Genomic DNA, 17,933 nt, shown 5'->3' with positions numbered 1-17,933 from the left:
ATTCCACCTGTCAGGCCCTCCGAAAGGATCTAACAAGTATCACAATGCAGAACCTCTTCCACCAGAGTTTGTACTTGCTACAGTTATCTGTCAGGTCCTATTTACAAAAATGTGTGTCTACAGGAATCAGCCCAGTGTAATATCAGGCCACTATTAAAGCCCTATTATTGTACCATATGATTTTCATACGAACAATTCAAGTCTAAAGGTCTACAGCCTTTATTGCATTTTTTTCCTAATAAACAGATTTGACACACCTTTTCCCAATGAAGCGATCAAGCCTAACCCTTTGCCATTGGCTCATCACCATAACTCAGGCCCATTGTATTGAGCATAAACTTTCCTACAAGGTTACCATCAACAGTTAGCAAATTAGAAACATGTACTAAATTAGTGTTGGCAATACACTATGCAACCCTTATTAAGACAGTCTTACAAGGATTTTCACAGTGCAAATCTCCCACCACCAGGGTTTTGTCAGAGAGATAACCAATACCAGACCCCTTGCCTTTTATGATAATCTATGAGAATCCATGTAAAGCAATCCCTGCCTACAGGCTTTAACACAGTGTGATATTAATCCACCCTCAAAGGCCTTCTGTTTTTAACCCTTGATGTTTACAATACAAAAAGCCAGGCCTAGTGTTTTGCTCACAACTTCTCACAATAAACAGATCAGGCCTATGGCATCTTACATAACTTTCCCCAATGAACCAATCTGGGGTATATTCTTTATCATTGGCTTGTCGCCATACTCAAATGAGGCCTCCTGTATTGGACATAAGCTGGGCCACAGTCATAAAATTATAAATATATAAAAAATTACAATTGGCAAAACAATACAAACCCCTCCGTAAAGGGTCTAACAAGGATTATCAAACTGCAAATGTTCCACCCCAAATATTGTTCAGAGAGGGTAACTGGCTCCAAAACTCTTGCCTACTAAGATCATTTGAGATTCTCAGTAGCAAAACGCCTGTCTGCAGCTTTCAAAGCAGTATATTAGAAATCGACCCGTAAGATCAAATTGTCTTTAATAAATGTATTTCACAATAAATTGGTCAGACCTACTACCTTTGTTATAACTTTTCATAATACATCTATCGTATCAATAGTATCTGACATAATTTTTTCCTAAGAACCTGTCATACCTGTAGCCTTTATTGATGGCTTACCTGCAGAAACAACTTAGGTCTATGAATTATGCATAAGCTTGCCTATAAGGAAACCCTCGGGCATACCTAAGTGGGTAAGTAAGGATTAGCAAAGTGGGGAGAGTCTGACAGGCTGAGGGAATCTATCTTGCAGTTGAGACAGAACAAATCCACAGGGACTCAAGCCTGCTCAGCCAGGAACTATGCTTCATTGAGCACCTTCTGCTAGAGGGATTATGTATGAAATGAAGAAGGTTGGGCTCAAGGAGGTTCCTTGCGCAACTCTGCAGAAGAGGTCACGTGCGTCTGAGGTGTACGGTGCCAGGCTGACTGATGGGGTCCTTTCAGTCAGGAACGAGCATATCCATCTGAGCCGTGTCCTTAGATTCTGATTTTGTGTAGGCATTAGATGAGGATGGGGTGGGAGACTATGTCAAATGCTGCAGAGTGGTTCAGGAGGATAGGGGCAGCCATGTCCCCTCTGTCCAGAGTCATGCGGATGTTGTCCATGGCAGCAATGAGGGCAGTTTCTGTACTATGGTTCGATTTGAAACCTGACTAAGTGGACTCGAGAATGTGGTGGTCATTGAGTTTTTCAGTAAGGTGTCCGACTGCACTCTCCATCACCTTGTGATGTCTGGTGATGAGCATCAGGATAGTTTCCTATCTGAATGTAAATATCTAGTGATGCCAATTTCTGAACATTATGTTCAATTGCGGCAGCTGTGTTTTCAAGATTTTTGGGTGTAACTGCATTTCAACTAAGTTTGCAAACAACAATTACAAACTAAATCCACACAGTAAATGTTTCACAGTTGTACATTGTTCTCTATTAAAGGGTGCTCCTGCAGTTTTATAGGGTCCCTCTCTAAAGCCTAGACATGCTAACGACGTACGGAAAAATATGTTTAATGCCAGTCCTTTATCAAATAGAGACACTTTGCAAAGGGCAATTGCAGCATCCTTTATGCAGTGTGGACATATCTTCACCCTTCAGCCACTTAATCTTAACTTCCTAAATAAAGTGTATTTATACATTTCCATTAGCATCTCTTTTTGTTGGGAGTTGTATATTTATTTGTGCCTGTGGAGCTTCCACACCTATTTTTTCGTGATGAGAAAGTCTATGCACATTGAAAATGTATTACGAACCACAGTGCCTGTTTGTAAAGAAATTAAGTGCCAGGGCCCTTCTCTGAAGGCCACTGCAGCATGCAAGACCCATATACCCTGCCTGGGGCTGCCAATGACAATACCAACATAACACCTAACACCTAACCATTGCGCTCCTTCTAGAGTGACAATTCAGACTATTTCAGGCCACACAAAGCTTTAATAATGGCGTGAGAGGCTGGTATTATTCATCTTCAATGAATATTGACTCAATAAACACAGTTGTTGTGCTCATCTGAAAATTAAAAAGACAGCACCACTATGTGGTGGACTGTCACTCCGGTGCCGAGCAGCGGAAACCACTTACAAAAAAGATTAAGCACTGGTGTCCCAGCATACTTTTTTTATGAACACGAACTCGCAAATCATAGGGTGCAATCTAGCAAAATAGATGGACTCTGACAGGGCAAGCACATTTATCATATATTGGCGAACTAGTAGATGGTGTAAGCACACAATGTTACATTTTTAAAGTACATTAATTATTTCTCTGACTTTTGTCGTATTGATACGTGTTTCCTCTAGAAATAATAACTTGTGTTTTTTCAGCTGGGGAAGGAACAGAGCTTTGAACTTCTGAACGTGCTGGAATTCTCCAGGTAAGGACTATTGGATTCGCCAATGAAAGGCACACATCAGACCCATCAGCACTGTGAAAACCTGTAATTGTGATTACAGTGAAACCTGCTCCTGTTTGATATCCTAAAATGGTTGGAATGCTTGCCAGAACCAATAGGATGTACCGATTAGATAATAACAATTTCACGTAGGACTTTAAGTGGGATGAAAAAGGTTGTGGGTGGGCAAGGTCTCTAAAAGAAGTAAGACCTAAGAAGCGTAACGAGAAATCCTTTCCTAGAGGCGTGGCCTATGGAAATAAAGGTGTGGCTTCAAACATAATGTCTCTTTTCTGTAGGCGATGGGGGCACAACAACCTAGCGCACTGGTGAGCAATTCAAAATCTTATTTGGCAAATCGTGAAGTCCTATATAAATGACGCTTCACTCTCCCAGGTCCCGCCGCCAAAGACCCAGTCCTCAAAAATGAATTCTACACATGGAAAGGAGCGTCAATGTATCCGCTATGGTATCCAATCAATTATTGTTTTTGGAGCATAAAATCCATAGGCAAACTGGTTTAATATGTGTTTTCCATTTATTAATTCAATGGAAAATCATAGCTCCAAAATATAACAGCATCCAATCGTAAGCCAAATATAACAATATCTGTTTATAAGCCTACGCTTTTCCTTCTCACTTTGAAGTCATCAGGGCTCCAATGCATCTCCTACGCATTTATCTTTACAGTTCTTCAGCTCTTCATTACCTCTACCCATACAAGTGGAAAAGGTTGTCCTCTTGCCAGAGTGTCTCATACTCTGGTCTTCCTTCCAAGGCCTAGCCCGATAAATCCCACTGATGACTTCTAAGTGAGGACGAAACGCGAAGGCTGACGATTGGATATTGTTATATTTGGCTGACGATTGGCTTCAAATATGTAAACTAAAATTCTTTACTTCTTTCTCTTTGCACGTTCTGTGTTTGCATCCCGGCATCTGCTACAATAACTTCCATGATGCACCTAAAACAACCCAGACCTATTGACTTTGCCAGGGCTTCTTAGCAGTATCAGAGAAAGGAACAACAAATATGATTTTGTCATGAATAATGTAAATTAAAAAGGTTCCAACTAAAGATATGCAGCTGTGAATTACACATTGCTAAGCTCTGTGCAAAGGGTAGTGGTCTTGGCAGTGTCTCATTCACTCTCATTCTCCCCTTCAAATCGCTTTCCTCCGCAGTCTCTCTGTTAGACACCTATACAATTTTTTCTCTGCACATCTTTCATTAGCATAGATCACACCTGATCTCTCTCCTCTTCAGCAACCTTTCTTCAATCTCTCGTTCTGCATCAGGGCCGAACTGGCGGTAGCGGGCACCGGGCACCGGGCGTTTCCCCGATGGGCCGCCAGGGTTGGGGCATGTTTTGGGCCCCTGGGGGGTGTTTTTGTTACCTGGACCGGCAATATCGCCCCCTATAACAAATTCGGCCGAAACCAGCAAACAGCTAGGCCACCGCACAACCCCCCAACACTCTGGTATTTCCGAGGAGTTTCCCAGGAGATAGGAGAGTGCATGGCTGAGTCGCAAGTATTGATAACATTGAGTGTGAGTTAAAGAGAACTGATGTTTCAGGTATTGAGAGGAACAGAGGTGCGAAAACAAGCGAAATTTAGTAGGTAGTGATGTGGCTATAAAAGTGTAGGGGCATTTAAAAGCCTTAGTGAAAATTGATTGATATTTTTTAGTGTCGAAATCATTTTTTGGATAGGTTCACGCAGATTTAACACTGCAATGCCTTGAGACTTTCTTTCCCGGCGATTTGGGTTTATGTGAATGTGATTCCCATGAAACAGACGATCATTTTACAAGGTTTTGGATGCTGCATAGCACGTAGCTACCACTAGATGTCGCAAGCACCCCATGCCTAGGAACATTCGAGGTGACTGTTTATAAAGCCTCAAAATTGTCTGGTGCTCTCTCGGACAAATATTTTATGTATTTGAATAACACAGAGGAACCTTGGGGTAAATTAACTGATTTTGGCTATTGAACAAGGGCGAATGCTGCCATTAAAACATAGCAAAGTATCTCAAAGCCGCAGCTAACATCAAACGTCGCAGCTTTCTAAATACCTATTAATGGTCATTGGTAAAGCTGCAGGACTCTGGCACGAGCATTGTTTGTTTACTCTACTCTGGATGGCTCCTATGAATTTAAAGCCCATGATTAAGTCAGCGCCTGCAATGACAGGTTACAGAGCTAATGAGCGACGGTGCGACTTGCAACCATTTAGGGGCATATTTTATCAATAATGCAGGCTAACCAGTAGGTTTTCATCCTCGGGTAATATTTCGGAAAGTTGGTCTCAAGCAAAATGTGCTGTTCGATAGACTTCCCAAATTTAATGATCTCCCTTCAAACAGTGCTTAATTTTAGCTGGTGTTTGCAGGTGCGTCCCACTGGTCCTCACTTTTTGGGATAATATCTGCATTTTGTGATTGCAGCTATGATCATGCATTTGAAAGTAGAGGACCATATTATATCACATTGTTTACTATAGACAGTGAGGCCTAAAGTGGTTTGCTTAATGTTTCATATAAAAATGGTCTTACAAGTAAGGTGTTGAGGGGGAAGGTGACAAACGCGAGTATATGTTTGAAGCTGCATTGCCTGACCCTATCTAACAATGTTGGAAGTTCTGGTATGTGGACTGACCCTGGTTTCATCAGTGCAAACATAATTTCTAAAAATGCGCAAAATTGAAAAAGATTGTAGGAATGCTATATTAATGCACAGGATGTTGAATGTCCTTGGAACCCAAGTCTTTAATTTGGATTATGCCTTTATATGACCAGTGTTTCCCCCTTAAAATTGTATTCCCATCAATCTTTATATGATATGCTGAATCTTCTTGCTGTTGTCAAAAACCGGGATCACTTCCACGCCTCGCGGAGCTGCCTGTAACACACCAGGGATCCAGCGTTGGGTGACTGCTACGGCTGCAGGGCTGCGAGCGTAGGGAACCGGGACTCGATCTCCCAGGAGCCCCGGCTACCCCGAGGCCGACACACCTGGCCCGCTCTCCCTGACTGCCCCGCCCCAACTTCATCATTTGAATAACCCTGCCCGCTGTTTGGCGTGTGGAACGCTTACTGAATCTTCTTGCTGTTGTCAAAAACCGGGATCACTTCCACACCTCGCGGAACCCGCTTCGCGGGTCCCGCATCGCCGGAGATGCCTGTAACACACCAGGGATCCAGCGTTGGGTGACTGCTACGGCTGCAGGGCTGCGAGCGTAGGGAACCGGGACTCGATCTCCCAGGAGCCCCGGCTACCCCGAGGCCGACACACCTGGCCCGCTCTCCCTGACTGCCCCGCCCCAACTTCATCATTTAAATAACCCTGCCCGCTGTTTGGCGTGTGGAACGTTTACTGAATCTTCTTGCTGTTGTCAAAAACCGGGATCACTTCCACGCCTCGCGGGGTCCCGCATCGCCGGAGATGCCTGTAACACACCAGGGATCCAGCGTTGGGTGACTGCTACGGCTGCAGGGCTGCGAGCGTAGGGAACCGGGACTCGATCTCCCAGGAGCCCCGGCTATCCCGAGGCCGACACACCTGGCCCGCTCTCCCTGACTGCCCCGCCCCAACTTCATCACGACGTTTATAGGGAATAGAGACCTCCGCTGCGCGGGAGCGAGCGGGAGCGCCCGGGGCTAAGCCTGGGCAAAGGGCGGGCCCTCTGTGGCCCTCAGAGGCCCGAGGAGACTGGACTGGGCCCGTCCCCCTGTTTGTCCTTCACACCACTGATCACACTGGGGGTAAGTCTACTCTGGACCATCACCTGCCGGCGCCCTATCCCATCTACAAATGTCATTGCCAGCATTAAGCTCAGACACTAAAATGTCGGACAGGTCTGGGGGTTGTTCAACGGAACTTTGGACAACTATTTCACAAAGACTGCCGCTGATGCTCCCAAGGAAATTACCCTAGCGGAGCGGCGAGCGGAACGCCGCCGTTCCATTGAAAATATGAAGAATAGGTCCCTGATCGAGTCACCCTTATCAGCTGCTCCTATTATCGAATTGAGTCACAGAGGCAACGATAGCGTAGTCCTATTGGACAGCGGGCCTTCTGTACCTAGAGTTTGTACCCCGACATCTAGTTCTGGTCCTAAGTCAATTGTGAATGGTTTGTTGTCTTCTAATCTTACCAGCTCTCTTATTGTAACTAAGGCCCTGATTACTCCTACTCCTATACCACGTAAAACTATCAGAAATAGGGCCAAGAAAAATACGCCACAAAGAAACTTTGGCCCACCTCCTACCAAAAAAAGGAGGAAAAAGGGAGAACCACTTAAACAAAAGCTGAGTCATTCCGACTTTGGTATAAAGGTAAAGGCTCCCACAGGGAGTGACAAGGCCTCAACAGCTGGTTCCGATGCAATAGTACCAATGTCAGCATCTCCACCCCCCACACATTTAGGTGAAGAGGCTAGTATCGATATTCCTCCTGTTGACATAGAACCACAAGTAGCACATAATAACGTCACATTGGATAGCATTGAGTGCATAATTAGGAGCTTTTCATAACCAATTATAGCGAGACTAAACAAGGTGGAAGAAAGACTGGGGAAAATAGAGCGGGAACTGGGAAGAAAGGAAGTCCCTATAAAGGCTGCTGCAAACAACACCACGCAACTTACTACACTGCCTACCCAAACTATTATTTCAGTCCCCTTCCCTGTACCAAACACAACTCCAGTTACCCAGAAACCCTCCCAAACTAAAAATAATAAGCAACCTAATCTACCTGCTAAATTGCCAACAAATAAACCCAACCCGATTCCTGCTACCTCTGTTAGCAGACCATCTAAGGGCATGGGTAATGTATCCCTGGGGATACCAACAAGGGAGGAGGGAAGTACTAGGCATACTCGGGGGATACAAAATAGGGCCCCCCTTCCAGAACTTCCACCGGAAGCAGTGCCTTTCGTGGTGGTCCTCACAGGGGTGCCGGAGCTGGAAGGAAATAAGCGGGAGGGATTCGCCCAGCTGAAGAATAAAATCATGCATTGGCTGAGTTTATACAGACCAATTGCAAGTAACATCAGCGGCGATATTGTACATGTCCGCCACCTTCAGTGGTTGGGGGGTAGACCCAAGGATATTCTGGGGGATGTGGTGGTAGTGAATTTTAGAGATCAAAATGCTGTTCACTATATATTAAATTGGCCTACAGGGAATGGTAACAATTGCATTATCCCTAGACCATTGACGTATTTTTACCCAAGATCCATGGTATTCCCACATCAGCACCAACTCCCTCAACACCCGCAAATACAATCCTACCCTAATTCTTTCCCCCCCAACTACACAGAATGTCAGGAATCCTCCATATATGCCCTATCCTGTACTGGTTCCTGATCCTTACGGGTGGAATTTTGTACCCCCCAGGTCTAACACAACCACGAATAGGAGAATGGACCATTTAAAACCATTTACGCCATTGGAGACCACAAATAGGTTTGAGATATTTAATGGGTTAGACGACTGCGATTGAAGTTTTTGGAGCCCAGGGGTTGAGGGAAGTGGAATACATACCTCTAGCATGGAGGGCACTGTTAATGATGCTGATGTGATGGGGATTCCCAGGGACAATACTTTAACCACTGTAATATGTCCAAGTAGTCTGATGGGAAGAATGGAGGCAGAAGCCTCGAGTATGATTGTCAACATCCAGAGGCCCATGGGGCACACTAGTCCCCCGGGTTGTATTACTCTTTTTGAGGAAGTCTACTCGCAACATAATCAGGCTCAAATGGAACACCTTAATGACCCTGGGGAGCAGGGATTCCCGGGTTATTGTCGGGATCATGCTACTGGACCTATCCCAGGTTGTCTAGTAGATGGAGAGGAGGGTTTAGGGGTGTCCTCGGAGTCAATCACTGCCCTAAGCGACAATCCACCCTCCATGGCACCCGGATGGCACCTTCTAACACCCCGCTTTTAACTGCATCATTGAATAGGTCCCTGCACCCTCCCCATATTGGAACACACACTGTTGAGGAAGGTGATATTCCAGGAAAAGGATATAAGTTAATGAGTTGGAATATCGCAGGGTGGTGTAATAAGGCTGACCGCCTTGGCTGGTCGGATTTTGTAACTAAATTCGATATTCTTTGTCTCCAGGAGACGTGGTGTACTGATGATATCGTCCTGGATGGTTTTGTTGCTTATAATTGTCCGGCCCTGAGCTCCAATATGGGCAGAGCTAAAGGTGGATTGGTGATCCTGCTGTCTGTGAGCCTTCCGGTACGAGTTAAAACCCACATGACAGTCGGATCACATTCACAGGTACTATGGCTGCAGCACAATGGTGCTCGGAATGTCTTAATAATCAATCATTATAATAATATGTTTAATCATTCCAGCTCCTTAGTGGTTGATGAACTTGATGCGGCAGTCGACAACCTGTGTGGGCAAACCTGTGTACCCTTTGATATCTTATGGGGAGGAGATTTTAACATTCACATGTGCCCTTACTCCTTTTCGAGGGTGAGTGGATTTGGTGGGGACGATGGGGAGGACCAGGCTCATTTCTTACATACGACCCATGGTGATTCACTTAATATTCTTTTGCTTAAACTGGATCTAGTGATATTGTCACCTAAGAAAGATAACGAAGGCAATTTGGTACCAACGTTTGTGGGAAGGAATTCCGCCACTATCATTGATTACCTTATAGTTTCGGCAAGCCTAACTACCATGTGCAGCTCCCCGGAAGTATTAGACCTGGCTCTTAGCGATCATAATTGCCTTACAACACATTTGTTTATATGGGGGGGAAAGTCTGATGTGTCTCATGGAACAGTGGCGGATTTAATCCCGCATAGACCGAATGGTCCCAGGATTAAGTGGGGGAGGAAAAATGAGGAAAAGCTGTTGGTCGAAATTGTGTCTGCATGCCTCCAGGAGGTGGAATGTTGCCTTGATCCCAATACAAGCCTGACATGTTTATTAGCTGGGTTTGATTCAATTAATGTGATTACGAAAAAGATTCTGACTTCCAGTAAGGTAAAGGGACCTGGAGCTCCCAACGGGTGGTTTAACAAGGCATGTACAAAATCTTTACAAAATTAAAAAAATGCCCTTGCTAATAAACCCAGGGATAGGGAAGCGGTTAGATCCCTAAGGCACACTTACAAAATGCACCTGAATTTAAGGAAGCAGGAATTAAGGGAGGAAGCGTGGGACAACATGTCCAAGGCCGTGGAAGTTCGGGACACCAAGTTATTTTGGAATACTTTAAATAGCCCATTCTTACATAACGAGGTACACCCTGTACTCTCTGCCCAAGTAAGTGAGGACAGCTGGGTATCCCACTTCTCTAGTATTTTCAACCCAGGTGGGACATCCCCAGAGAGAGATATGGTTGCTGATTTTGGTCCCCCTACACCGCTTAGCATCACTATCGCTGAGGTGGATAATGCCATCCGGAGTAGCAAGGGAGGGAAGGCACCTGGCCCTGATGGGGTCCCTATTGATCTATACAAAGCAGATGTATTGCTTTGGAGCCCTTTGCTGACCAAGGTCTTTAACGCTGTTGCAATGGTCTCTGCACCACAGACATGGGGAGAGTCGATTATTATCCCTATTTATAAAAAGGGAGATAGAGGCGAGGCCAAGAACTATCGCCCTATTTCTCTCCTCGACTCTTCCATGAAAATAATGAGTAGGGTGTTATTGATTCGCTTGGAGGAATGGGTCGAAGACAATGGCATCCTTGCGGACTCCCAGTTTGGATTCCGCAAGGGGCTGGGCACTATAGAACAGTGTATTAACCTAGACCTTATAATAGGCAAGTACACGCGTGCCAAACAGGGTTCGCTGTTCCTCTGTTTTGCGGATCTTTCAAGCGCATTTGACCTGGTTAACCATGGCCTACTATGGATAACTTTATTGAATATGGGGGCCCCACCTGAAATTATTCATTTCTTGGCGCGCCTGTATAGCAATTTGTCCGCTAAGATTCATTTTGGGCAAATGGGTGAATGTACCTCTAGTGTCCGAGTAGGGTCTGGCATTAGGCAAGGATGTGTTCTCGCCCCCCTTCTTTTCTCCCTTTTTATTAATGCCATAGAGTCGGAATTGCGTTTAGTCAGTGCCGATGCCCCGTCTGCTGATGGTCTATCAATCCCGGTACTGCTCTACGCGGACGACACGGTACTTTTATCCAGAACCCCTGTCGGGCTGCAAAGACTCATGGATAGATTTTCGGATTTTATTAATGGGAGAAAACTTAAGATTAACAATTCGAAAACCTTTATTTTGGCTTGTGGAAAAAAAATCAAAAAACTAAGACCATTTTCGTTCAAAGATCAAACGATTCAAGTGGTTGACAAATTTTGTTATTTAGGTATCACCTTTAATAGTGGGGGTATATGGTCTCATGAGATGACCAATGTTAAGGCAAAAATGGGTAAATGTGCATTTGGTATTTTTAAGTTTGCTTCTAAACTGGGCTCAAGGCGCATATTTGATATGATGTATATTTATCGCCACAGATGTGTAGCTCTGGCCCTTTATGGGTCAGTGGTATGGGGACACTGTAATTATAACATGCTCCAAGTTGAAGAAAATAAATTCATCAAGAAACTCCTCTGTTTACCATCCGCAGCCTCTACTAGTTTGATCCATCAGGAGGTTGGTCTGGAGCACCTATCAGATCTTATTGGTCTTAGACCCCTACTGGTATGGAGGTCTATCTGGCTCAAAGAACAAACCAGTTTTACGAGGAAAATTATTAATGACTGTCTCCACTTGGACAAGTGTAATTTGATTCCCTGGCTCAATTACATTTTTTCCTCATTTAAAGATGTTTTTAAACTGGATGTCCGAAATAATCCGTTCAGTGCATCGGACATCCCAAAAAAGGAGCTAAAGCACGTGTATTTGAGGGCCAAGGCTCAAAAGCGTTGTGTTGCCACCAGCCAGTATTCTACGCACAGTTTTTATAACAAATATAACCTGGCTGAATCTGGTTTTGCCAAATATCTAAAAATGGTAACTATACGCTCACACCAGTATGTTCTTACCAGACTACGAATGGGGACTGTTTATTTGCTTGTTGCTTATCCTCATATCAAGTTACATACTGCAGCCCCATGCCCATGTGATGGGACCTCAAAGCAGAGCACTGAGCACTTTTTACTGATTTGCCCTTGTTACCTTCAATTACGTATTATCTACTTGAAACCACTTTAAAAAAAATATAAGGTATCCTCTATGAAATCAGCCATGAGCCTTTTATTTGCACTTGTTGAACCTGATGTGTGCTTTTTTACTGCTGTATATATTTTAAAATCAGTATCTGTCAGGAAAAGTATGTCTTTTATAACTTAATGTCTGTAAAACTTAATTTTTCAAATGTAGTTATGTGATGTACTGTATGCACTTTTATGATTATTTTTTAAAATGATCGAATAAAGTTTTCGAATTGAATTGATATGCTATAAGGAAGCAAGAGCAGATTTAGGCATTAAAAGTTTAAACTTTTTGTCTATTTTGCTTAAGGCTTCCAGTGTACGATTGATAATAGTGTAAGAGCGCTTAGGTTTCAGAAGAGATAAACCTTTAGAGGCGCGCTTGTAGGAGTAGAGGATGCAGGAGTTCCAATCTAATAAGTAGCCTGCTGTATTTTAACATTAATTACTGTAACTCCTTGTGCAAATTCTGATCTAAAACCTTTCGAGCATGTGAATTGTAATGGTCATTCTTCATTAATGCCGTATTCTCAGTGTTTTCCCATCACTGGACATTGCTGCACTCTTTTCCAGCAATATCTAAATTAGGGCAAATGCTGTTCAATGTGAAATTCAGCCTGTGCCTTTCTCAACGAGGGACATACAGGGAGACCAGGTTTGCATATGACCCCCAAGCTGATTGTTTGTAGATTTGTGAATCGGGGTTCCTCAAATGCCGCCCATTGCTCCAGAATGGGTGGGTTACAATAAATCCTGTGACGGGTGTGGAGACATACAGAGCTGGCAGCATGGAATGTTATGATGTCAAAATAAAGCTTTTCAAGAAGTACTTTGTGTTCCTGGATCTTTACAAAGTCCCTGTCCAACTTGGAATCCAGACTGGGCTGCAAACATCATTTACACCTAATCTCAGATATAACACATGACTCAGTGTGAGTTCACAATACTGCATGTAGTCTGCAGTAGACTGAGTCTGACGCAGTTAAAGTAAACTAGAGCTGTAAAGAGCTTGGCACACGGCCTGTGTGAAGTAAATTACTTATGGATGAATTGCTGATCAACACTGTTTCAGAATCACTGGGGAGCAATTGTGTATATGAATTCAAGTTAAGCTAAAGAATCTTACACACATCCAGGCGACTTAGTGACATGATATGTAGCCTGAGTAAAGGATGATGGACCCAGGGGCAATTTACATAAGCTGCAGCATGATGGGTGGGTGACGGTAAGGTACACAACAGGAAGAGTTTTGAGAGATAAGTGTTTCATTCTTTGTCAGCATTTATACCATACGGTCTATTCGCTGCTAATGACAGAGACAAATGTTAAAGACAGGAACAGAAAAAGCACAATGTTCATACATGAGATAAGCCACTGTAGTATGTATAAGAGTATTTATGGAGTTAAAATGTCATTTATTGTTTTCAATATCCCTGTGTTTCTTACAGTGACAGAAAGAGGATGTCTGTGATTGTTCGAACTCCGACAGGGAATTTGCGGCTGTACTGCAAAGGGGCCGTAAGTGTTACTTTTTTGACAGCTTAAGTGTTTATACCGTAAGAAAAAAAAGATTTGTGATCATTTTGTGTCCTAATTATTTGTCTTGTGCAGCCGACACAGAGGAAAGCAATACTTTAAAAAAGTTATTTTATGAGGAAGAGCGTACTGACCTGTTTCTTGGAGTTGTGAAAATACTTTATAACTCTACATCTCAGCCCATCTTGTTTAGAATGACGAGATGTCACCCATGTCTAAAAGGGCACCATAGAAAAACACAAGAAGAAAAGCTTCTAAAGTGCATGAGATACTTAGCTCTTACTTCCCAGCCAGAGCTTCCACACACAGACAATATGACTAACAGTACCAGGGTCCAGTGCCGCAGGTGGATTTTGCTGCATGGTGATCTGTTATGTTGCAGTTTTCATGCAGTTAGTCTCATTGTGTGTGTCTGAGTATTGGACCTACTTTATTGTCCAATTTTGGAAGACCTCCTCCTTAAACAATCTGATTTGAATTGATTTTAATTTTAGAAAGTGGGCCAATACCTGAGGCTGTCCTAGCGCTGAAGGAAGGGAAGAGGGGTACTGCAACACAAAGCCTACAGCTGTGATTTGTGTCATTTCAGTAGTTTGTGAAAGGGCAAAACATTGAGTTCAGGATAAATAGCTAGAGGGAGGCTGGTACAGGCCTGTGCTGTGATCACAGAAAAGTGCTTTGGCAACAAATGATGGATGGAATGCTGAATGAATCAAACATTCACCCACAGTCAAGAGATCTGGGTTAAATCCATCCGTCTCTGCCCCAATTCAGGAAGGACCTCAAGGCCTGGCTCTTCGACTAAACCACAATGCCTTGTGACAGATCTGTAGTAATCCCCTCCCCAGCACCTTGAGACCCTTATGGGTGAGTAGTTGCTCTTTACAAACCACTAGATTGATTGATCACTGGTGCTGATAGCATGGTTCCAGAATTGAGGTGAAAACCAGATTGATAGGTATTGAGTAGAGCACTCTCTCCAAATAACATGGGAGCTGAGTCTTAACAAATCTCTTCATAATTTTAGGCAACATCAGAAGAAGGGAAATAGGGTGATAGTTGGCATGAGTCTATGTGTCTTAGGAGGGTTTCTTAAAGAGCGAAAGTACAAGTGCTGTTTTGGAGGAAACCGAAACCATCCAGAAGGCAATTAGTTATTGCAAATGGACATTATGAGTGATGCTACTGTGGGACATTGTTTTTTAAAATTCGTGCAGGCCAGGAACCCAGAGGCAAACCCAATCAGAGTTACTTTGGGAAAGAATAACTTTGTTTTATAGGTGTGAACTTGATGACATAGTGATATTTGGTGGAGGGCAGCCGGAGATAATGTCACAAAAGGTACCTGGTTAGATATAGGGGAAAGGGAGGCCAGCAGGCGCTGTATCTTGTCATGAAAGCAGTCAGCGAGGTAGGAGCAGTATTTTTGTGCTGGGATGATGGAGGGGATAATAACCTCAGGATGTGCTAAAGAATTCTAGATCGCAAATATCTCTTTAGTGTTCCGTCGTTTTAATCTCCCCATCGGGATGATCTCCCCCTTCCCATAAGTCCCATAGGGGGAGACCAAACCGATGGGGGAGAGCATCTAGTTAGCCTAAATCTGTATTTGTAAGCTCCCCTCTGAGTAGGGGGTGATGATCAGCTGTGGCCTCTTCTTGACCCCCTGCCCTGCCAAGCAATCACGCTGATGGTGGGTTGGGGAGGGGTGATTGTGTGCCAGATTGGCCTCCCAGGGGGGCCAGGTGTTGCTCAGGTCTATGAGCCATTTTCACCTCGGCCCCCTGGGGCCCACGCAGCCCAGAAACAGCGTTTGCTTTAAAACCTCACCCACAGCCCTTCATTCAGGGCATAGTGGGGAGGAAGAATGGGTCTCACTTTAGGGGCCAGGTGATGTGGGGAACTGCACCATCTTCACCTTAGCCCCCCCAAGCCCCTTGGATGAAGCTGTGTTTTTGCTTTAGCCCCTCTCCTGCCACACCATTGCCCTGAGGCAGAGAAGAGCTGGGGAGGGTTGAGTAATTTACAAATAGCTGGGGCCTTGCTGTTTTCAGGTGCTTCTGTGCTGGAGGGCTGGGGAATAACATTTTAAGAGAAAGGGGCCTCACTGTTTTTCAGGTGCTCCTGTGCTGGAGGGCTGGGGAATAATTTATTAAGAGAAAGGGGCCTCACTGCTTTTCAGATGCTCATGCTGGAGGGCTGAGGAATAATTTTGTAACAGAAAGGGGCCTCGCTGTTTTCAGATGCTCCTGTGCTGGAGGGCTGGGGATAATTTTTAAGAGAAAGGGGCCTCGCTGTTTTTTCAGTTGCTCCTGCACTGGAGGGCTGAGGAATAATTTTGTAAAAGAAAGGGGCCGGTCTGATTTTCAGGTGCTCAGCTTGTAGAACATTGTCACCTTGGCCCTGTGTCCTTCCCAAGAACAATATCCTCCCACTTACATTCCTTGTGTGTTTCATGAAAGGGTATGGCCGCGAATGTGGGCCACGCCCGTGAATGTGGGCCATGCCCGCGAATGTGGGCCACGCCCCGCAAATGTTTTTTCGTCAGTGCCCGGGCCAAATTGTGATCCCAATCCGACCCTGCATAAAAGGGTTGTTCTTGTTTATAGATTAACCTATTCAGCAGTATTATAGGAAAGCACCCTAGTTTTTTTACATTTCCTTTTTTCCAGTGTTATGTCAACAGTGTGCCATGGGGCGGATGGTGTGACATGGTAGAAGACAAGAACCCAGTTATTGAAATTATACATAAATATCAGTGTCATCATGCAGGCCAGGCAATGTATGCTCCAAAAGATTAGTTACTTTGGAACTGTACAGTTTGGACCAAGGGCGATATGAAACTTTGGAAATAAGATTTGCCTTTATTTTTTACACATCTGATAGATGAAAAAGGATGGCTTTGCGGTCGATCCATGTCAGTTCTAGTAATGAAATGATATCAACTAAATTACTTCTGGCTTAGATGTGGCCGAGTGTATGGCAAGCTGAGTGAGGAGGTCCTTGTATGTATGGACAGATAGTTGACAACTCAGTGGCAGCCTTGTCCAACACATTAGCAACTTGAAGATTGAAACAGGAATTGGGAGTCTGCACTTAACTAAACTCTCTAGAGTGCTTGGGGTTCAAACTGATGGTAGTCAGTGTGGGTAAGCGTGTTGATAGACCACAGGCAAATTGAAAGATCTTTTTTAGAAATGACTAAAAAGCCTCCTTCAGGACGAGTTGTCTGGTTTGCCAATTTAGAATGGCAGCCAGGAGGCCTGTGCAAGGTCTGTGGCAGAATACTCCTTAAGCCGAGTTTCCTTAATGAAGGAAGTATCTAGGATAAAATCCTCAAAAAAGGTTCTCTTCTGAACTGCATATTTTACTACAGAGTGGACATTAATGAGAACACAGTGTTCCCACTGGCAGTGTATACAAGCGCGTAAGAGTGATGTGAACAGAGGGGGTGGTAGGGTCTGTGAAGTTAGGTTTTAAAAAGTCGATAGAGACCGGTAATGACTTTATGCAAACTGGCTCAATATTACTAAGGGGCGATAAAATTAAATCTCTACGTACCTTCTCATGTAGATGGACTTTAATCTACACAGTATCGTGGGCCTGTCTTGTGTGCCGATGGTGCAGATGGGCTTGCCTTTAGCGCACCTTTGGCATACCATTGGCGTGACCTCATGGCAGCCATCCCTCAATAGGGTGCGAGCGGTATGCACATCACAGACCTAAAAATCACTGGCACGCACACTCACCGAAATGGCGCCTGCATTTGACACAGGTGAAAGAGTGGAAAATGACCGTATGAAACATATCTCTCTCTGCAAAAGAAGACCCTAGAGCCAGCAAAATGATGAAAAGAAAACAAACTGGTTAGGAAAGGGCAGGGGCACAGGGGAATCTCACACAAATAATTAAGGAACAGCTAAAAATATATAAGCAGTCCGCAAACTGTTGTTGTAAGCACCCCTTGTACGCATAGTACAAAGTAGTATAAATATAAAGTACCTCATTTTGTTCAGCATTGGCTAACATGCACTGATATCCCCAGGGTACCTTCAACATAGCAATCATCATATAAAACTTTATAAATTAATAACATTATACACCTCTATCCTAATTGCCTTATGGGCCTTGCTGTTTTATAATCTAGGTATCAAACCACATGATGTTGAGAAGAGTGCTGCCCGGCACTCTTTTTCTCTTGTTCCATGACGGATTGCTCAGAAGAGGAATAGTAATATTTGA

The 17,933-nt window shown here is 44.1% G+C and overlaps 1 protein-coding gene across 2 annotated transcripts in view; it reads left to right on the top strand.

Annotated features, from left to right (window-relative positions):
* The window catches only part of ATP8A2 (ATPase phospholipid transporting 8A2), a 1,791,179-nt gene that overhangs the window by 533,480 nt on the left and 1,239,766 nt on the right, over positions 1 to 17,933 (top strand). For both annotated transcript variants that reach the window (XR_013599395.1, XM_078655985.1), the window contains exons 18-19: positions 2,877 to 2,926; positions 13,604 to 13,673. Coding sequence is in view for 1 of the 2 variants with exons in the window: in XM_078655985.1 (XP_078512111.1) it covers positions 2,877 to 2,926; positions 13,604 to 13,673 (120 nt within the window). In the remaining variant the exon portion in view is untranslated. The remainder of the gene's footprint in view (positions 1 to 2,876; positions 2,927 to 13,603; positions 13,674 to 17,933) is intronic.

The sequence above is a fragment of the Lissotriton helveticus genome, chromosome 8 (genome assembly GCF_964261635.1).
Source record: "Lissotriton helveticus chromosome 8, aLisHel1.1, whole genome shotgun sequence".
NCBI classification, from domain to species: domain Eukaryota; kingdom Metazoa; phylum Chordata; class Amphibia; order Caudata; family Salamandridae; genus Lissotriton; species Lissotriton helveticus.
The sequence above is the reverse complement of the archived record's forward strand: the minus strand, read 5'-3'. Positions and strand labels throughout refer to the sequence as shown.